Consider the following 22286-nt stretch of genomic DNA (forward strand, 5'->3'; position numbering starts at 1 on the left):
ACAAAGCTTTTTTTTATTACTCCATTGTTAAGGCTGTACAGGGTTGTGACGATAACTGGTAAATAGATCATTTGTACTTTTTTGCTTTTGTATTTGTTTGGCATTATTTTATGTTCAACTTGCCAGGTCTAAATGTAACAGGATTTGAAAGTAAAGCTTACATCAGATATTACGTCAGTTGTTTGTCTTTTCTCTGCTCATTCTTCTGACGGTGTACGTCACATTCAGCACTAAACGCCTCCCAAAACTGTTTTCTTCATCTTCCTAGCTGACTTGTTTCCTCACTGAATAGTGACAGAAATGCTCATTGTCTCTTATGCATAAACGTTTCGTATAGTTTCTCATATTTGTGCTGCATATAACAGATCCCTTCCTTAACTTGTTGATCTATACAAACACTTCAACCGTCTGTGAGCTAGCAGCTGTAGACTCTTGCTGGTGTCACAGCTTCGAGGACAAAATACTGGTGCCACTGGTTATAAGGTGTCAACTAAAAATATACACGAGGCATATTAATACATATTTGACATCTACAGTTGTTCTGCGCCACTGAATTTTTGAAAAGCCTTTAAGTATTTTAAGTCCAAAAAACAGTTCATATAGAATGACCTTACATAGAGTAATATACACATACACAGGCTTCCTGCGGACCTTTAAAAAGTCTAAAAGTCATTGAATTCTAAAAATAAAGCCTTCATAGGCATTACAGTTTAAATTTTTTTAAGTCTTAAAACTGCTAAAACATGGGAAGTAGGCGTTTCCTGACAAATCAATTAGTGAATATTTTTATGACATTTTCATGACTATAACATTTTATTCTAGACTATTAATTTTTGATGACATACTATAATATTACTTTTGGATTGAGCGGCTGACATCGACTTACTGAAGCCAAACCTTAAGTTTAGATATGGTAGTATCTAAGTAGTTAGCAATATCACATACAAAAATAACTGTTATAATAAACTTATATCACAATACGATTCTACTGAAGGTTAATGATCAATAATATTCAATATTGCTCGGCCCAAGGTGTAGCAGGGACTGAGCAAGATTGCGTTGCATTTTGGAGTGGATCAAAAACAAACAGGGCGGATAAACAAATTATTTTTCACTTTCATTAAAATTGCGAGATAGGACATTTGGCCTTGGTCGAGGTCTGCACGCTCCGAGTGCCCCTCTAGTTATTAGTCGTCATTTCGCTCCCATTCAAATAAATGTACACTTAAATAAAAATTCGGCAATCAAAGAAATACAAAAAGCCTTGGTGCCCATTCAGTATTCCTCGCAGAGAGAACATAAATACATAAGCATGTTTCAGAGCAATAAGAGCAGCAGAAAAGAGTGGACATCACTCAGTGGGGAGACGGGGACATGAGTTAAGGAACAGCACTGATCATCTTTGAGGGACATAGCAGTCTCTAATATATATCGGTGGCGTGCCATCATAATAATAAGAAATAGGATCTGTCATGGTGTCTAGCTGGTGTTTTTATTAGACCGATGGGAGGTCTCGCTCGCTCTCCTTTCTGTGTTGTAGTAATGAAAGTTACTGCACGTTCTCGCCCAGCCAAAGGTTGGCCCTGCCTAATGAAAACAGATGAAGCAGAGATAAAGTGTTTGCCGACATTAAGGGACTCATTTATCACCGTTAGCCCCCGAGCTATGGAACACCTTGGTCTGGAGCTCTCCTTTAACAGGCCTTGCCTCACAGCACCCTGGTGGCACACGGCAGCCTTCCAGGCACATGAGCGCCGCCATCTTTACCGCTCTTTATCTCTTTTTTTTTTCTTCGTTTTAGCATTGCTTTAACAGACACTATCACTGTTTACATCTCTGTGTGTCTCTTCCACAGGGTTTATCCAAGCCGAGGTGAAGTTTTAACTGAGTGTTTCTAAGTTTCTAAAGGATTTGGCAGTCCTTGCGGGACCTCCATTGCCGCGCCCTCGATGTTGACCCACATGGGTTCAAACAGCCATCCGAAGCCGAATCTCTTCCGTTGAAGAGCCATGTTCTCATCTAGCTGCTCATCTTGCCTGTGTTATAATGAATCTTTTTCGGCTGTGTTTAAAGCTGCTTAATTAAGTTCAAAGCAGCGCTCGGGGCACCGTGCGCCTGCTCAGCTGACCTCCCTACGAGTGGAAGTGTTGATTAGGAAGTGAAGAGACATGCAGGCACTGCAGGGGATGGCTATTGATTGAAAGGATAGAAAACCTCATTTGGATTTTGTGATTGGAATACCACACTGTACACAGGGGCTGTTTTTCTTCATTTGCCGAATAACAATAACTCCACTCCTGCGCTGACAGGTTTGGTGATATTGTCAACTAAGTGAGGAACTTCTGTGATAAGACTAAACGCCGGAGTTTTCCCTCGTCCCAATAATAGCCCTTCACCCCGGCCCGAGCTGTCTGCACAATGTCGACCTTTCGACACCACCTCGCGAAAGTTGGCCGCTGTCGATCGATAGCGTGTTAGCTTTTTGTTTGAAGGTTCAGGCTGCCTTGGCTTTATTACAGCTGCTGAGAGTCATGGGGGAGTCGTGCACGGCTTTGTGAGAGAGGAGCTCCCTCTTGTTTGCCAAAAGTGTAATCCCGCCGTGACCCGCCGTGACCCTGCCCTGAGAGGAAAGCTGCTTAGACAGAAGTGCGTGTCTGTGGGAGCTCCCAGCTGCCTGGCCTCTCTCTCCCTTTTTCTCTCCATTTTGCTCACTACATACACCTCACACGTTCCCCCGCCTTCATAGCTCCATATTCATCTTTTTAACCACACTGAATCTCTCCTTTTACCCTCACTCTGTACTCTTTTTCCTCCCTCCTGTTTATCTCATCTTTTTCTGCTCTTTCCTTATTTTACAGTTGACTTCATGCATGCTTCACTCTGCATCAATACTTCCAGGACTCCCCCCCCCGTTCCTCACCACCATCCACCATCGTGGTTTTTACCCTGTGAACGAGCAGAGGTTTTGCTAAGTGGAGACAGATCTCCGGGTTTTTTTTTTTTTTGTTCCAACAGAGAAAATAAACATACAAAGTCCTGCCCTACACAGCTTTCAGTACAGGCTGCAGAGCAGGACCACTGGCTCACAGAGAAGAGAAAATGAAGGAAGAAAATGACCTCTGGAATCGATTTGGCATGGGTTGAAGCCAGGGCAACAACTTACGCAGAACGAGGCTCCGCTGAGGCCGCTTGTTGATTCGTAAATCTATTAATCTTTGAAAAAATTAGGCACCAAAATGAATCGGTGAACCTGAAATTCCATGTTTATTCAGTCCACAACAGTGTGTGGAAGTTGTGCAAGTCTGCACGGGCTGCTGGAAATACATGCAAAGTGCGGGCCAAAAACAAAGATGGCTGTGCATGAAAGACAATTCGCACCTGAGGTCCACCTGAGGGAGAGAGAGATGATCTGCAGTCTCGTGTGGTGCGTCACTCACTCGCCACTGAGTCGGGTTGGACACGCGTGGTGGGACATGTATTTACATGCATGTTTGGTGCCCAGCCCACGGGCATAGCATCACTGCCTGCCCGAACCCCCCGCTGCGCCCCCTTCCCCACTCTCTGGGGTGAGACATCACTCGGCTGGGGGTCAGCAGCAATCTGAGTCAGGAAGCCCTGCGGGGGGTGTTTGGGGAGAGAGGGAGGGGAGGGGGGGGGGGGGGGGGGGATTACCCACAAGTCCCTGGGCCTAGCATATCCAGACTTAGGGCAGCCTGAATCAGTGGGGGACAGATCAGACCCCCTGTTGGGTGCTGCCTCAAATATAAAGCTACTGCTTGGCCATTCCAACTGAATGACAAACACATTATAGAAGAGAGGAAGGGGGGAGGAGGAGGAGGCTGGTAATGGGCAGAGGGAGAGCAGCTCTACTTAAGTGTGATCGTGTCTTTGAAATAGATAGGACAAAAGCCAGCCAACTCCCCTGTTGTTAAGCGTTGCTGTTACCATGGCAGTCTATGACAGTCACCAGCCATAGGTTACTCGGTTTCTATGGGTAACAGTTGGCGCTGCACTTCATTCACATCGTCTGAGACACTCAACCTCAAAGTATCGCCCACTGATTCTTTGGCAGTTTACAATCTCTCTGACTGAAACAGGACAAGATGTTCATTTCGAAAACATCTACAAACGCACTTCGTTTTCAGCCGTGAGATGCAACGATTTCAATGAATGGAGTTTGCTGAGATCTGAAACGAGGAGACTTTGTTATAGAGAGCTTAACAGAATAGCAAGGTCAAGCCCAAACTAATCAGGCTGCTTATTTCCCTGGATGGAGTAATGAAGTAGAACGCTGACCCCCCCCGGCTGACCCTGGGAATCTGGAGCAAAGAAAACTGGCCTGGAGACCAATTAGCCAAAAGCAAACGGAAATATGAAAACAGAGCAGTCATTTATTAATAAATATGATCAGAGTCATCCACAGAAGAAGCTTCAAAGCTGTTGAACGTACCTTTGTGTGAAAAGAACGGTTTGATGTTTTACATCAAATGTCACGAAACCCTAAATGTTTCAGGATAACAAGCTCCTCTTAGTCTGTGTCCTAAAGATGATTTGGAACGAGGGTTGATTACAACCTGGCCGGCTCTCCTACTTATCTCATGCACTTGAGCTTTTAATGATTTTCATGATTCAATTATCCCTAACTGAATTCCTGTCTTCAATCAATTAAAGCCATAGCTGCACACTCATCCATCTTCCAATCAGGACACCCGGAATCCCTCCATCCATTCTCATTTGAGAAGAGAGTGGGTCAAACTAATTAACAGAGACCGCATCCATCCATGTCGTTCCATCTTTTTTTTTGTGCATCTTTTAACCTTTTCTGTTACTTACATATTGTAACTCTGGAGTGTGGCGAGGATTTGTTCCGGATGAATCGCTGTACTGTGCGTCTTTAGAGATTATTATGGTTGAAGTTGCAGTTCAATATTTGTAACTTCCTTATAAACAGGATCAACATGGGTCTCCAACACCCTGACCCCTCCACCTGCACAAATGAGTGCTTGTGATTATAATGTGTTCTACTGAAACCTTGAATAAATACAGTCTTTTATCTAAAAAGCCGTTAGTCCTGCTCCTCTCTGCTGGTTATTGTGATACCTGATGTGAAGGTGAGTGACAGTGGGTTTCTTCATCTCTCAACAACACTCTCCTACAAAGACACACACTTAAAGAGACAAACACACACACTCTTGTACACAAACGCGCACACACACAGTTTGGCACCACCTGCTGGAACCTCGAGAAACATGTCGGAGAAACATTTATCTTGAGAGGATATTTGGAATGAAGTCCACAATAACAATCTAAAGCCTTAACACAAAAAAATGACAAATTTGTCCCAGTGAGATGAAACACAAGCAAACACTTCTCAGGGAAAAGCAGAGGCACGTTTGACTGATGAATGCAGCCTCCTCAGCCGGCTCACAGCCAAATTAGAAGAAGAAGAAGAAGCGCAGAAATGGTTGCCAAGGTGCCCTGATAGCCATTTAACCGTCATTGGTTGAGAGGGACGCTGAGTGCAGGGCAGCCTATTCACATGCTGCTCTTTCCATCCCCATTATCTGCTCCGTCTCATCTCCGCAGCCACCACTATGGTTTCCTTGAAAGGGTTTAGCATTCTTTTCAATGTAAATACCAAATTGTGCAATTTCTGCCCAGATGCACAGGACGGAGCCGGAGATTAGGTTTGATGTGTTATCACAGCGGTGGCTTTCTCTTGAGCGAAAGCGTTTAACGGCAGCAGCAACTGCAGAGAGGAGCATTAGGGGCGGTTTTTCTGGCCACATTTCACAAAGGGAAGATCAAACACACAGACGGGCACACTACACCGCGGCGGCCTTGTCCGAGCATCCCACTATGATGGGCGGCAGAAACGTGGCCGCAAACTTCAATCTCATCACTCTCAGCAGTGCTCATCGTGTTACTGAGTAGCTTCAGATGTCTCCATTCAGAGGGCAGCCTCGGCTATATCCTTTCTCAGAGCCCTTGCATTTTTTTTTGGGGGGACGGGGGACGGTAGTGAGTGTGCATTCCCTGGTACAATTTTCAATAGAGCTCACCCTGGAGAAGCTGGGGAATGGCTATCACAACAATTACACTGACAGCCCTTTTCTAAAGTGCACTTGATTTATTTGATTTAGCGAAGATTAATGGCCCTCCCTCCAAGCAGGCCTGGCTCAGACGTGCAGCAAAAAGCACAGGCTTCCTCGTACAGAAACACAGGTGTGTGCTAACGGCGATGATGCTACCAGACGCACACACACACATCCAACATGTACATATATACTCAAATCCTGCTTGAGCACGCTTGATCAGACAATAGTTTAAGGTCTTTTTTTTCTAGCTTCCTATGAACTGACAGATTCCACAAATGTATCTTTACCGCAAAGCACAACGCTCACTGTCACAATTATAACGAAATTAAACGTGAACGGGACGTCTTCTTTCTTGTTTGCAGACAATGTGCAGCCTGAACTTGAAAAATGAAATTACAAACTTGTCTTTTAAATTCTAAATAATAAATATAAAACGGAAATGGCTTTCTGCCGTGACACTTTCCTCAATGTCGCCTTTTGTAAAGAATCTGCTGAAGTCAAGTAACAAAAACCACATCCAGCACAATCTGGGCCTGTTGTGAGTTCTTTGAACGAAAGTCCAGCACATTCTTGCTTACCGCTGGTTTATTTATTTCACTCTGGAATGGTTGTAAGAATGTTGTTGAAATGCCCTATTTGTGTAAGTTGAAATTCTAAAGTTCTGATTTATGATTCATATTTTTGAACACATTTACCTTTAGTCCTCTTCTAACCTTTTGACAGTGTGGTGTTGTATAAATGTAAAATAGCACAATACGTTTGCTCCTGAATAATGTACCCAGGATATACATGCATGTATGTATGTATAAGGAACTGCCGCTTGTCCATATATAGCTGATGAAGGCCAGCAGGACCAAAACGTTGAGAATAAATACATCAGCAGTAAGCGGAGAGGAAAAGGACAGTCTGCACTTTTTATATGCATATTGCTGCAGAGCTTTATTTATGTATGACAGACGGTATGAGCTGTGCTGCCCCCCAGACTCACCTGACACAATTCAGGTGATATCTTTCAGTCTAGAGTTGCTTAAAAATAAAGATTATTAGCATTAGCAGCCCTAGACTTTTATAATATAAAACTCAGAGAGTGCCTTTGTCTGGTTTGCTTGAATTATTTCATTTTAGTGCTGGCAGCCCTGAACTTCTACTATCAAAGTCAGTTAAATTCTGCATACTTATTTTGAGATGCAATAACTTGTATGGTTTGATCTTTTTTTTCCACACACGCAGGCTCATAAACTGTACGCAAACAGCCACGTTCCCAGAGCTCGCTGCTAGAGGGAGACACTTGCCCCTCCACTATGTGCCAGGAAGCGCTACGTCTGTCTGGCTGGCGGGCTGACAGTTGCCAGGCCAGCGGTCCGGTACGGTCCAGTGCGGTTGGCACTGACGCCTGCCCATCTGCCCGGGTTGACACGTTTGCTCCCACTCCAGTGTCCAGGAGGACGAAATGTGCTGTGGTGTCCTGGCAAAGTTCCCTGAAATGTCAACCTGGCGTGACAAACCCATGCCGGCCCCCTTGGCCCTCACAGGCCTGGTAGTGTGGGGCGCTGCCCTGGATCAGACGGGGAGCCAGGAACATGCCACCGTAACAACAACCGCTGATCGACTACCGGGGAGCTACCATCTTGTCCAGGGTGGATAGAGCTTGTTCGGTCGGGTAGAGGATGACGGTTCTCATTACTGGCCCTGAACCTTACAAAACTTGGCTATTCACGAGTTGATAGAGGGCAGCTGGACATAAATGAGACATCATGAGCAGCAAATCCATTCAGGGAACACACTTGGACCCTCCCGCTGAAGCAATCCCATCCGATTTAAAATTGTTATGAATGAAACAAATTGTAACTTGGCGCCTCCTCCTACAAGCCAAAAAACAATGAGCGCAAAAGACAAACAACATAGGGACGATATTTTCTGTTGTTTGACCAGATGGTCTTGGAGGTGCTGTGAGGGTCTGATGTTGGCTGACTCTGTCCTGGAGCCCCTCAGGGCAGCAACTGTGAGTGGTCATTAACACGGGGATCAGGCCATGCCAGGAGAGAGAGAGGTAGCAGTAGTTAACAGCCACTACCCGGTCAAATCCTCCTCTGTGCTAAACAAGAACAATTACAGCATTCCTACTGGTTGCCAAGAGTGTAAAACGCATCACACATCATGTAAAGAACTTTAGCAAAAAAAAGACATTGTTTTGCAAGCACAAAGGAACAGAATGGGGAAAGGTGTATTTCTACTCCACTGCGCCTCATCACTCACTTTTGCTGGATCTAAGGTTACGGCCAGGGCCGCCTGGCAGTTACCCACACACAGTGAATCATGGCAGTGGTGTGGGTGTGCGCACACGTGCATGTGTGCGCACAGTGGAGCCGTGGACAGGTATGACAGGCTGACCTCCGCATGTTACCAAGAGAGAGTGTGCGGCCCAGTGCTACCTGTCATAACACGGGCTGCCTGGAGCCCCCGGAGCACCGGCCTGACCAGGCCACTGGGCAGCCAGAAATAATAGAGACTGGCAAGAGGGCAATGAGGGGTCACACGGAGGGGGAGCGAGGAGGAGAAGGAGGAGGAGGGAGACAAGGACATATGACAGGAGGACTGGGCGACGGATTAAGGAGAGTGAGAAGAGGAGAGGAAAAAGAAACATGCTGTAGTGAGGAGAGCTGTGAGGATAACGATGCTGGTCAATCAAGAAGCAAAGAGGGGAAGATACAAGAGAGGGATGGGAAGGAAGGTGGTTGCTGTTCACCCTGCAAATGATGGGTTTAAGGCAGCGAGGGAAGAGACAAGTTCTCAATCTCCGTCCGACACCCTTGAACCAGAAGAATAAGCCTCCGTTTCAACCAGACAGACCACCGCGCGTCACATCCCATTTGTTTTTGAAGCTCGAGTTTATCTTTGCGAGTATGATGAGCGTTCCTCGAGGTGCAGCGACTCGCCTGCAGATATGGAACAGCTGAATTCACTTAAGCAGGCTTGGCCAGCAATTAAAGTGCTGGATTAAGAGTGATTGCATTCTGTGTCCTGAGGAGGCGCTGCCTGCCATCTTGAGAGGTCTCATTAACATGGCTGCCGTGGGCTGCGCTGAGCACTGCCACCGGCAGTTAAAAAATAATGGAGACATTATCAACCTTAATGTCTTGTACCTGGAGTGGAGAAGAATTTATAATCACTATTGTGATGGGCCACGGGCTGCCGGCTGTGCGAAAGGGAAAGGTTGGATGAAGATAACCCTTTTTCTGACCAGACCCCTGTGTGGTTTTTTTGATCAGCCGCTACACGTGGGGAGTCTGAGCAGCTGGATTTCATTAATTAAGTGCTGGCAGCGTTCTGCTCTGGTGGCAGGGGTGAGTCACACTGGTGGGATTGGTCTCTCTCTCCCTGATATCATCTTCCAACCATAACTACAAATAATTATTCACTCAAATCCATTACCGGGGGTCAATCAAGTTCCCCAATCAGTTCTGAAGTCCAATTACTGGCGCCAAGGCTCTGTTCGCGCCTTCCTGCAGATGAAGGCCTGGCCCACAGGCTGCCCAGGAAATTACACATAGCAAACAGTGGAGTGTGTATGTGTGGGAGAGCAAGCCTCCTCAGGTGGGTAATAAAGCAGAGGTACATACTGGTCTCCCTGGGGCGTTCTGACCGTACCATCTAGCAGACTTCTCCAGGTTAAATAGAATTAGCCCGTGCAATGAGACGGACTTGGAATATCAACCACGTCTCATCGTTCTACAGGCTAGAGAGCACACAGCATGCACAGCGCAGCCCGGTATTAACATCCATCTCAGCAGTTGAGATAATAAGACATGTTGCCATAAGGGTCTTCTTATAAAGAGGCTGTACGGTGCCCCATCAGAGGAGCATAATGAGTGGGGTGTTACATCTACAAGCGCATATACACGCATATACACACACACACACACACACACTCACTCACTCACTCAGGGCTTTGCTGTAGCACTCCAACCCCATTAGCGTGTGGCTTCGTGTATCGTTGTGCAGCCGTCTTGAAAGTCAGCCCTGAGCCTGGAGGAAATGCTTCTCGCACACTCATCTGTCACTACAGAGAGACAGCAGCGCAGCCAGCCGAGGCGGAGCGGCCAGTTGGGCAACAAGGCAGGCAGCGCACACGTGTGAGTGCATGCGTGTGTGTGTGTGTGTGTGTGTGTGTGTGTGTGTGTGTGTGTGTGTGTGTGTGTGTGTGTGTGTGTGTGTGTGTGTGTGTGTGAAAGACAGGGGATGGATGGCTTGTATGTATGTACAAGATGTGTAGGAGGTGAGCAGGATGGGTGTTCAAAGAGAGGGGCGGGTGGGTGAGTGTGTGGTGGTATGCGCTTGTGTGTGTGTGTGAGAGGAGGTGCAGAGCAAACAGAGCGGGGACGGGGTGTGAGGCTTTGTGGATCAGCAGCCCATGACCGGTTGTCACACTAGTACAAGCACAGCTCCCAAATCAGCCTGGTAGGAGGGCCAGTCTGACATTTCCCTCAGTGTCGGGCTCCCCCTCGCGCTCTGATCTGACCAGAAAACAAACCAAACTATAACTCTGACCCAACCAACAACAGGGGAAAACATAGATGTCCCTCCATGCTCACTTTGTTAACTGACATTTGTAGCAGCTCCATTGTTCATTGCGCTCATTCCAGACTTTGAGGTTTTGGGAGGAGGGAACTGAGGATTTCGACTGCAATTACAACAGTATGAGGGCAACGATTTGTTTTGTCCTGAGCCAGGAAAGCATTCTGACTTCAGACTGCTGACACAAAGGAAGGCTGTCAATGTAAGCCCTTCCATTAAACATGAAAACAAAACCTCAAAGAGCCAGTCTCTGTCCTCTGCTTACGTTCAAGAGACCCAGCTAAATGCTAAACACATGTGGATGGGTCCTGTGTTTAGGCTAAAATGGCCGAACACGATCCGGCAGCATTTGAGTTAATCTTCCTTAGTGAAACCGCATGGCGTTGTTTACACTGGAGGCAACTGTGTGTGTACATATGTGCGTGTGTGTGTGTGTGGAGTGTGTCCAGGGCTGCAGAACTCACTGTTCCCTTTTTGCAAAGCCAGAGCAGTACAGTGTGTATGTGTTTGTGTCAGCATGATGGAGGAGAAGGGTGTTACTCAGACCTAATGAATCCATCTGCATTCAAGGGGCATTCTTCCTCTCGTACGCAGGCGGGAGCAAACGAGCAGCGACCTGGCAGCGCGTCCAGCGGTTGGGGGGGCTTCATGCTCATTTTTTCCAAAGCAAACCAGCAAGGACAAGCATGGATTAGTACCGAATTTTTTCTTCTTTTTTTTTTAACTTGAAATATAGCCTACTTTTCAAAGAGGAGGCCGAGGTTGGAAGCCGTGCAGTCACACACTCGAGCCTCCTGTTCTGTACTGTAGCACGGCTCCTCGTTTTGCTTTTCAGCGAGGACCGAGTTTGGCACTGGAGGCGAAAGGCTACAGTACAGCCTGTGCTCCAGGAGAGTGGCAGCAGCTGATGTCCTCACCTCTGAGTGACCTGGCACCCTAGGCAACCTCAATGAAGAATGGATGGAGGGCAGGAGGCGGGGGCATGGAGAAGCGGAGGGTGGTTGGCACTAAGGGCCCCGTCATTAGAATAATGAATCCAGAAGCCGAGTGGAATTTGGGAGACCTCTAGTGGCTGAGGAAAGTGGAAACTCACACCCACAGGGCGTAGACATACAGCATCGTGTACATAAATACATACTTTATATCATCAAATCCGATCCCTACTGTCTGCCGATGACCTGAAGAAAGTTATTAACACCGCTATTTCATCCCATCTTCATAGCTCTTTATAATATGCATTTAATTAAAAAAGCTCCAAGTCGTCTTTAGTTGGTTCAAAATACAGCTGTTAGGCTTTAAACTATAATTAAGAAACAAGAACAAATTACCCCAATTTTTTTATGCCCCCATTGGCTTCCAGATACTTTTGATATAAAGTTTCTATTGGTCTCTCTAGCTCCAAGTTACATTTGCAGCATTGCATTGAATATACAAAAGGTTCAGGATGGAAACTTAATACAACACCATCTTATATTTCCTAAATTATTGTTTCTCAATTTATTGAATGTATTTTACTATTTAATTACTTTTTAACTAGATTAATAAAAGTATAAAAGTGCTAAACAGGTAAACATATGATTAAGCCGTCCAACACATCAAAACCAAAAGATTGAACATTAAGAGTTTCTTTTAAAATAGATTGTGTTTCACTAAAGGTAGTGTTTTATGGCTATTGTATTGGCTTGCATTGTATTGTAACCCTGTATATTGGTAAGTTGCTGGCTAAGTTGCACATTCATAACTCATGGAAAAACTCTGAACTAAAACACTAGAGACAGAATTAGTCCATCTGTAGAAAATGTAACAATTTTGATGAGCAATTTACCGTACAAATCATGTATTATGCAAAAAATGACCCAAACAGCTAATATCAACTTCTCATATGCGAGAATTTGCTGCTTTTCTAAATTTTAGATCATCATATATTTTTGGTTAAAAAAGCAATTTTCAGCAACTTAAGCACAATTTTACTGGCATTGCATAGACTAAATGAATAAGATCGTAGCAACCCTAGTTTGCACTGCTATTTTAAACATGTATTTTTTACAATGGCCGCTTGTACCTTTAATATAGATTACACAGACATATGTCACTGACACTGGGGTCGTCTTCTTCACCCTGAAAGAAGCAGCATGTCTGCTTAAATGAATAAACTAGCTGCACTGGAGTTACGAGTGCGTGACTCCTCTTTGTCTAGAATTCTCTGGTCGTCCAGCAGCGCAGTGCATTATGAAAGTAATTCTGAAAATACTAAAAGTGTGTTTTGCCTGAATTAGAAGCAGCTGACTCATTTAGGCGATACCTAGCACTGACATTTCTGGCTCCAGAGTGCAGAAGAAATTTCATTACGTCTGACAAATCTCCGGACTAATATTCGTAGAGGTAATATTAATCACTCCCCCTTTGTTCATATCGTGAGCAAACACAAGGAGAGAGAAAAGCTCGGCCAACAGTACCGACAGATTTAATGTTACTCTCTTATCCATTTAAGATTCACATCATTCTTTTTAATATAATATTCAACTCAGGAACACAAATAGTGAAGAAAAACATTGTAGGTCAGTTGCTTCTCAAAGGGAGAAAGTGTGTTTGTTATTGGAGCAATGTCCACGGAAGCTCAGCGGAACAAATCCCATTTCTCTGAGCCGGATCGTTTCTTTTTCTTATTGATCACTGTATCATTACAAATAAATCATACCGCTACAGTCCTCGTCATGTCAATATATGAAGTCACATTTAATGACCCCGTTCATAAAGGTGACGGGTATTGTGCAAACTCCAAATGTAACAACATGATCTGTACACTTCTCTGTAAAGACTATGTTGCCCTAATCATATTAAAACAAGGGTCTGTAGTGTCTTTGTCCCAGAGGACAAACCCAGTATCTGCAGCATTTCATATCTCACAGCAATATTAAACACAATTGTAATGTTTTGTTTTGTTGTCCACTGTCCAAATGGATGGAAGCAGTAGCTGAGAAGGGGAAACCTCACAGCACGCTCCTCCTCTCCTGATTGAGGTTTCTGTGGAGGGGTGACTGTGGAGCAAGACTGCTTTTTTTTGTTAGCAAACCAGAGTAAAGGTTACATATTCTCACTCTGCCCTGGCTTTCCTTGGCACGGAGTGGCCCTGACTGACCCATCCGTCTCCAGAAGTGCAGTCCCACTGATCACTGCGGTGGTGAAGATGAGAAGGCTTTGAGGAGCAGGTCAGCAGCCAGGCCCGGGGAGATGGCTCCTTTGGTGACCCTCTCCTCCAGGTGAGGTAGAGCCTCTCTGACACTGGGGTGATTCTGGAAATGGCAGAGGGCGTTCTCCTGGATCAGAGTCCACATCCACACCTTCTGCTGGGCCCTCCTCCGGCCCCGCAGTTCACCGCAGGCCAACATGACGTCCCGGTACGACTCTATCTTCGCCCAGACCTCTGCGATGCCCTCGATGGTGAGCGAGGAGGCGCGCACCACCTGAAGAGGAAGTTTGGGGGAGGGGGGGGGGGGGGTTCGGGATGCATGTGTGAATATAGAAGGGTCTCTTTTTCAACGACCAGGTGGTAGTCTGGACAATTCCACTGTTCAGCCTGAAGATATCACCATAGGCACAGCAAACTGCCGTCCATTCTCTATTTGGTATGGGGAGTTGGAAATGTGATGTGGACTTGTGCCTCGTGTTTGAGACTCTGTATGGAAGTGCACCTCTCATGGACAGAGCCCCCAGGAAAAGCTGCCAGAGGCGACTGTATTGTGCAGATGCTGCAAAAATTGGACAATCAGCCTCTTCTATGAGAGCAGCAAACCTCTGGAATACTCTACCTATAAAATCCACTGTACACAGCAGTTTTATAATCAAACTTAAAACACGGTAAAAATTGTCCTGGCACCCAAATGGTTACATAATATAGAACTACAATATCCCACCTTTGACTACAGCCGAGGATCCTTGTTGCATGTAAACTTGATTCAAAATTGTCTGTAGGTTTGTTTAAAACTGAATTTCCTCTTATTTCTTTATGCGAAGTCACTTTATATAGTGTTTTTTATTGTTTTTATTTATGTTGGGGCAACGAGAGCAACCCTGACACATGATATAGATTTTTTAAATGTCAGTGTCGATTGATGAGCATTTGGATAAGCAGTCAAACAATAAGGGTAGCCCTGGATGTTAAAAAAAAAAGCCAAAAACAACCATTAAAAGGAAATACTGCTCTAGACTGCGAAACAAAACACTTCGGGTTTATATAATTTAAAGGTGCATAAGCTTTGTTTTTAAGGATAAAGGAACATTTTGCATATAGATAATTGCACTAGAGTTTGGAGCGTTGCTGCTTTTTCAGTTCTGTTGAAGATTATTTTAGCAAAGCACCTTCCACCTGTAAGGTAACTTTACAAAGTGAGTATTTGTCTCTGTATAAAACCGTGTTCACACAAACAATCTGGTGATAAACGTCACTTGTGTGCTTCGTTCTTGTGATAAATGTCTCTTTTCAGAGCTTGCTGCGGATTCAACAGCACATGATGAAACTCAGCGAAATGTTCAAATTCAACGGAGACGCAGAAGACAAAGAGCCTCAGATTTAGGAATACAAAAGAAGTCAGGCCATTCCCTCGGATGTGAAGGACCCATGAAACTGCTTCTATAAAAGTTAACCTTCTGTTTTTTGTTATCCCTTAATTAAACACCTGTGAATACAAATGAGAAAAGGGAGTTTGGAGAAGGAGAGACGAGAGTAGACCTCAGTGTTGATGTCAAACAAATCCACAGATACTCCACAACCTGCAGGCTGCTAAAGTGTTAAGACATTACATGTGTCACTTGGAGGTAATTGATATCAACTGGTGTTCGACAGAGTTGAATGTGACAGCTGATAAATATTGGCGGCTCGTGATCAACAGCCAATTAAGAATCCTCTAATTACATCATTAAGTTAATCATTTTGCAAGCACTTCATTTGAGTCTGACGCAAACACAGGAAATCAAACTTAGTGAAATGAAATGTAATGCTCATTTGCTAATTATCATTTTAAAAGGACTAGTTCCAAAAGAGAAGAAACTACATATGACCTTACACAGCCCCACTGATGTCTTATTTTTATCCCCGTTTGAAGAGATTGCATCTGTCCCAGTAAAATGGATTAAATGGGTTTTAGATTGTTGTGCTAACAGATATGAACATTTAGATTATTTTTCAAGAAACAAATGTTCCTTTTCCTCTGCATAATCTCCTGACCTCATAAACTACATTCTACTGATCAGTTTAAGGGAGAAAATACTTGTTCTTGGAACTTGGGACAACCGACCCCATAAAGGGCGACTCCAGCAATTTAGTTGTGAGCTTTTCTAAAGACTAGCAAGAGACATATTCAGCTCCAAAGGCACCAGTTTCTCGACATCCCATAGTCCAAATCATAAGTCATAATTGTTTTTCTACATCTTTCTGACATTTTATGGAACAAACAATGATCGCAATCAAAAATAATCGTTAGTTGCGGCCCTAATTGTGAGTTAAAGTAGTTTATCATTAGGTCTCAAGATTTTCCACATATTACCAAGAACTTAGAAATCAAAGCAGCGTTGATGTCGTTGCCATTTATATGTCACGTTCTCATGCTGAGCGCGGTGGACAACAGAGGTCAGACTGATGAAGATGAGAGACGGCGAGAGACTAAATCATAGATTATGCTACTGTAAGCCAAAAAGACAGACACAAAAGAGGGCAAGACAGCAAAAAGTAAGGCTAAATACAGAGAGCAGAGTACGAGGAGAAGCCTCTCAGCTTTTATGTTGAGTGCGCAGGCTTCTAATCAGCGAAATGCATGAGACAGCAGCCCAGCATTCAGAGCAGGAGGAGTAGGGGCTGGGGGTGAGGAGAGGGGTGGGAGTGTTTCCTGGCAGCTTGCCCAGTGGGCAGATGCTGCATTGGGCTGGGAAAACAAAAGGACAAGGCCAGGCAGGCAGGCAGGCAGGCGGGCGGGTGAGCTGGGACATACAGGGAGGGGTGGGACACTGCAGTACTGAAACCATGAAGCCATGACATCATCACCATCACCATCATCCCGCCCCATCCTGGGTCAACTGACCTCTCAGTGGGATGGCTTGTTGGCTACACAGAGCAGCACTGCTGCTGCTGCGGCGGCCGCCCAGTAAGTCAAACGTTGAACACTTGTCAATTATCCTTCTCTGTTTTTTAAAATGCCTCTTCATTCTGTTGTTGGCTCCCTTCCTCACTGCACTACCTCCATACACACACACACACACACACACACACACACACACACACATTCCCTTACACACACACACACACCTTAGGGTTCCAGGACTTGGACTGCCTCCTTAGCAGCTTGAGTGCGCTGGTGTATTCAGTCTGGATCCTCCTGGCTGGCACCACCAGGTCTCCATCCGACTTCGTCACCACCACCAAGTCGGCCCTCTCAATGATGCCTCTCTTGATACCCTGGACAGAGATTTTGGCATTAAACGGGGGGGGGGGGGGGGGGGGGGGGGTCATTAGCTTCTCAAAACACTGTAAATAAATCTGATGTCTAGACAGCTAATCTGCTGAGGGATCTCTGTACAGAGTGATGGATGGAGCTGTGGTTGGCTGCCAGTTTACTAATTTATTACTCCGATATTGTTGCTCTCTATCGATCCCTCCCTGCTGTCAGCTTCTGAGTGATTTAAAACGAGGGACGCAGTTGAGCTTATTTGAAGCCGTTACTCTAAGAAGTGCCCTTCACCTGTTGGAACCACAGGTTGAAATGTCCTTTCAGTTCAGGTCTTTGTATTCAGCTGGTGACTCAAGGCTAGAGCAGATGTAGAGAAAGTCTGCAGCTGTCAATGTTGTTTGGCCTTTATAAGTTATGTTGCTCTACTGGAGTCATGTAATGTGTCGTAAAATCTATATGTCACATGGTTTAGTGGCCCTCTTGCAATTTATAGTTTAAACAAGTCAAACTGTGCTGTTGAGAATACTCTACTTACAATCTGAACACCATACGTTTACTGTGTATATATATATATATATATATATATATGTTAGTTTGATGAATTTTTTATATAATGCGTTTAATTTAAGATACATAAAACTGCTTAATGTCCCACAATAATCACCATAATATTAATCCTAATGAGTTAGGCTATTCAAGTCATTAATTTAGCTAATTAATAAGTTGATTAGCATGCAGTTTTTGTCAACATACTCATCTTTGCATACAAATGGGGATGCAAAAGTCAGTTTCTAAATGTATATATGCAAGAAATTAATTTAAAATGTAGATTAGATCATCTATTTCCTCCATCAGGAATCTGTGTTGTAAAAGTAATGAGGAAGTATTTTCACTTTTTACTCAAAAGTTGTGTGTGCACATTTAAACAAACTTATCTGAAGTTTATTGAATGACAAAGGTAAAGAATAGTATTCAGCTAATTGTTTTCATGCCGCTACCAGACCATCTTTATAACCTGCCTGATTGGACATGAACATGATTCAACCTGGAACCTCTTATGTTCTCTCTCTTATGGCTCTGTTGACACAACATTGGACACTGATGGGCTTGTTGCTGCTCATGTTTTTCACTGACCTGGAGTTCATCGCCCCCTGCTGGTGGAATCAGCAGCACAAACATGTCAACCATGTCAGCCACTGCGAACTCTGACTGGCCCACACCTACAAACAAAAAGGCAGATTTAAGTGATGTGACAAAATACAACGCTTTCACTCACAGCAAATCAGACAAAAACAATAAGTAAATCAATTGAAACTAAATCCATAATAAAGAGCTCTGAGTTGAACGTTGTATCCTACAGTTTCATGTATTAACAGGAGAAAAATAAAGGCAATTCACCGTATATAAAAAAAAAGAATGAAAAAAAGTCTTGCTCAGGACTTGTTCAGAGGTTAAAAAAATTTAATAATCATGAACTTCCACAAACTTCATGTTCATCACACTGAATAGATTCAAACCTCAACAGCTAGTATTGACCAAATTGTATCTGCAGGAATAAGTATCAAAAACTGAGTACTGAGAGTTACAACGAATACTTGCTGAGATTGTCGTGTAATTTCAGATATTTACTGACCTCAAAACACACATTTGTTCACTTTATACTGTATTTAATTTTGGAAAAGTTCTTATAAAGGCAAAATTATAATTTTCACGCAATTGTCAGAAAATGACAATTGCTATTTTTGTAGTAAAAAAGGTGAATATTACAACGGAAAAAAACAACCAACAGGAAGAAACCAAGATTATGACTTCAAAGAAATCTGCCTTGAATGGATACAAATACAGTATTATAGGCTGAGAGAACATTCATTCTGAGAATCAGCGTCTTACCTACGGTCTCTACAAGGACAATGTCGTATCCCGCTCCCTCACAGAGAACAATGGCCTCATTAGTTGTTCTGGTGACTCCACCGAGTGTTCCTGAGGCCGGAGATGGCCTGATAAAGGCGTTCATGTCCCTGGAGAGTTCAGTCATACGAGTCTTATCACCCATCAGAGACCCTGCAACGAGAGGGATGAGTCAGGTTGTGTCATGAATTTAACATTCATTCGAGTGAAAGTGCTGCTGTAGCCTAATTAAGACATCAAAACATACATCAAAAGTGTTAATCTTTACGCATTACCTTACAAGTTCACAAATAAATGTAATGTGCATTGTAAAGCACCCAAAAGCTTCATCAGAATCCTATACATGACGACGATGATGCTGTGTTTACCTCCTGTAGTGCAGGACGACGGGTCAACGGCCAGCACTGAAACCTTATGTCCCCGTCCTGTTAACATCTTCCCCACCACCTCGATGAAGGTCGACTTCCCTGCGCCTGGAGGACCAGACAGACCTGAGAAATGAAAGCAATCCAATCAGCAACGAATGGGACCAAGGACGGAGGTTTCGCACTTAATACTTTGTAGAGACAATTGGTTTGTGTAGCGGAAACCTATATTTTGATACGAAAATTTTTAAATGGGAATTTAAAGTGGGGACAAATTCATTCAGAACCTGCAACTCCTCCCAACAGCCTATACTGCTGTCGCCCTGTGTCGAAACCTTTTCTAAAGAAATGAATCAATTAGCTGATATTGTGCTCACAGGTGTGCATTCCTAAATGAAGTGTATTCATCAAATTACCACCAACTCACACAAAGTAGGCCTAGGGCCATGTATAGTGTGCGTTACTGTACTTGATAGGACCTTGGAGGAGACGTGGTCTAAACATACACTCAGTGGCCACTTCATTTGGTACACTTGTAAAATCTGATGCAATCCAATATAACAGCTCAGCCATAAACTCCACCTTTAAGAAGATGTTTAGTTTTGATTGACAGGGACAGAGAGGTATCACGTTAACTACAGCAATAGATTGTTTATTACTGAGGGAGTAGTTTGCGTTGAACCGGATTGCATTAAACTGAAAGGTGTTTCTAATGTTTTACCCACCCTATCTATAAACATGAGGTGGGAAGAATATTAGAAACTTGTTTCAATATAATGTAGTCCAGTATAAGTCTAGAAAAAACGACCCCAAACATAAACATATCTCAGACAGTGTAAACACAAACTGAACATTATAGTCTTACTAAATGCAGAATATGTGGCAGATCTGTTGTATTGGTGTACCTAATTAAGTGGTCAGGGTGTGTATAGTGTAGTTCAGTTCCCTTCGTGGTGTCTTCACAGAAAGCCCAGCTGAAAACAAACCACTTAAAACACAGATCACACACCCACTCGGAAAGCCACCGGCTTCCCTCCATTACGGCTCTCCTGCTCCCTCCTGTAGGCCAGCACCCTCTGCAGCAGCACCTGGGCCAGCTCCTTTTTCCTGGGATGCTGGGTCTCCACCAGAGTGATGGACTCGGCCAGAGACGCCCGCTGTCCCCCGATCAGCCCTTCATACAGTTTGTCCAACAGTCTCTGCTCGGGCCCACTCAGGTCCTGTATGTGCGACCCTAGGGCTGTGCTCACACCCCTCTTGTGCTGGCAGCTGGGACCAGGGATGGTGCTCTGGTAACAAGTGTGGGAACCAGTGAAGACCCTTTGGCGGAGGCAGCATGTCCTGGTGCCCGAGGGGACAGTGAATGAGGAGGGGAGAGAAGAGATGTGGCGGAGGAGGGAGAAGCCAAACCGTCGCATGTTATGGTAAATGTGGGGCATCTAGGAGGAGAGCCAAGGTGAAAAACAACGAGTCAGTGGTGGTTTTTCAGCGTATTAACTATAGCTACAATGTTTTATTATTTAAACGACCCCATTCTATCCCATACACTTTGCGGTGACGTAACTTCTAGACAGCAACAAAACTTGCAGTTATAACAGTTATTTTCCGTAGGTTAAGCTAACAATATGTGAACGCAACGTTTCCCCCGTGCTGCGAGCGTAAATACAGTTGTTACAAATACAGCTAATTAAAACACTTGTTGAAAAATACAAAATTGTTTGAAATGAGAGTTCAGGCTGACCTCGTCCCAGCTGCATGGAGGTGTGTAACAGGTTACAAGTTAACGTTACATGTCAACGGTTCATTCATCCTCTTCCTGTTTCCGGTGACGTAGGGCACCGCCTCCGACACACAGTTCCGTCGATTCATTGACGCAATGAAAAATATCTTTAAACTCTATGATTGAACACAGCTATAAAGAGTATTTTAAACGGTATTTGTTGAAAAATATACGTAAACGTTATGAGTCGTTTATGTAAAGTATTAAGTAAACATTAAACTCCAATGACAGTGGATACATTTAGCCAGCAGGTGGTAGCAGAGGTTAATCTTCCCTAAACATGTAGCAATATGTTGTGACCCCCAGATTGTTAATGATAGCTTGTTTTGAGGGTATTACTGGCTATGCATTCTTTATCTATAACCAGACACGTTAACGTTCACCTAAACTTGAGGATACTTTTAGTCTACATTTTAATTATTAATATTCACTTAACATGAGCAGCACACACAATATGGGATTTACATGTTGATTTATATTGGGATACAATTTACTAACACAACCTGATCTTAGTTGACTTGTGTAGTCAACATTTCCACTGCAGGTGAACAACACACTTATATATACAATAAGTATTTTGTCGTAAAGGAAGCTCTGGATGTACTGCAGGAACTTTGACTCTCTGTGAAAAGAGTAGATAAATAATTATAAAATAATTAAGTTAGGAAGAAAAAACTAAACAAAAACTCTTAATAAATCAGTGATTTTCTATGTATAAACAGGTGTAAAATACTGAATGTCGCTCATTCACACAATAGCAAACATTACTTTCTCTTTACATGATAAATTAGTTTATATTTGGTCACTTTATTTCTCAGTCAGAAGCTCACCTCCAGCTCAGGTGGTGGTGTGAGATAAGAGTAGAGAACAATAGATAAAGGTTAGTACGGACAAATAATCTTTTCATTTCTAAATAAGTGCATATATCTTTATATTACAATTTATTTTTAGAAAAAATAAATGAAACCACAAATTCCGATGCAAAATGGATCCATTAAAATCAATTTTAAAGGACCATACTGCAAGACAAATCTGCATATTTCCAGAAAAATGTAATGACACCTATCTTTGTGTGTTTCAAGTTTGGAGTGAAAGAAGGGAGACACCTCTGGACTATTAG

The 22286-nt window shown here is 43.8% G+C and overlaps 1 protein-coding gene across 2 annotated transcripts; it reads right to left on the minus strand.

Annotated features, from left to right (window-relative positions):
- Positions 1-13115: 13115 nt before the first annotated feature.
- Positions 13116-21203, minus strand: mmaa (metabolism of cobalamin associated A). Of its 2 annotated transcripts, none has more exons than XM_079159830.1 (7): positions 21128-21203; positions 20396-20825; positions 19390-19494; positions 19004-19174; positions 18248-18333; positions 16972-17121; positions 13116-14137 (listed from the first exon to the last, which is right to left on the minus strand). In XM_079159830.1, the coding sequence occupies exons 2-7, from the start codon at positions 20823-20825 to the stop codon at positions 13844-13846; spliced, it is 1236 nt and encodes a 411-aa protein (XP_079015956.1). In that variant the 5' UTR covers positions 21128-21203; the 3' UTR covers positions 13116-13843. The 2 variants fall into 2 exon arrangements, with proteins under 2 accessions (XP_079015956.1, XP_079015955.1); XM_079159829.1 differs by having other exon boundaries at positions 19390-19512.
- Between the last annotated feature and the right edge of the window lie 1083 nt (positions 21204-22286).

This window comes from Pholis gunnellus (assembly GCF_910591455.1).
Source record: "Pholis gunnellus genome assembly, chromosome: 5".
Lineage (NCBI taxonomy): Eukaryota > Metazoa > Chordata > Actinopteri > Perciformes > Pholidae > Pholis > Pholis gunnellus.

Bases quoted from the DNA above. Each gene is read 5' to 3' on its own strand.
- mmaa (XM_079159829.1), bottom strand. From the start codon at position 20,825: ATGCCCCACATTTACCATAACATGCGACGGTTTGGCTTCTCCCTCCTC. The intron at 19,175-19,389 runs GTAAACACAGCA...CTCTCGTTGCAG, and splicing joins GTCGTCCTGCACTACAGGAG to GGTCTCTGATGGGTGATAAG. The intron at 17,122-18,247 runs GTCAGTGAAAAA...ATCTCTGTCCAG, and splicing joins CAGGGGGCGATGAACTCCAG to GGTATCAAGAGAGGCATCAT.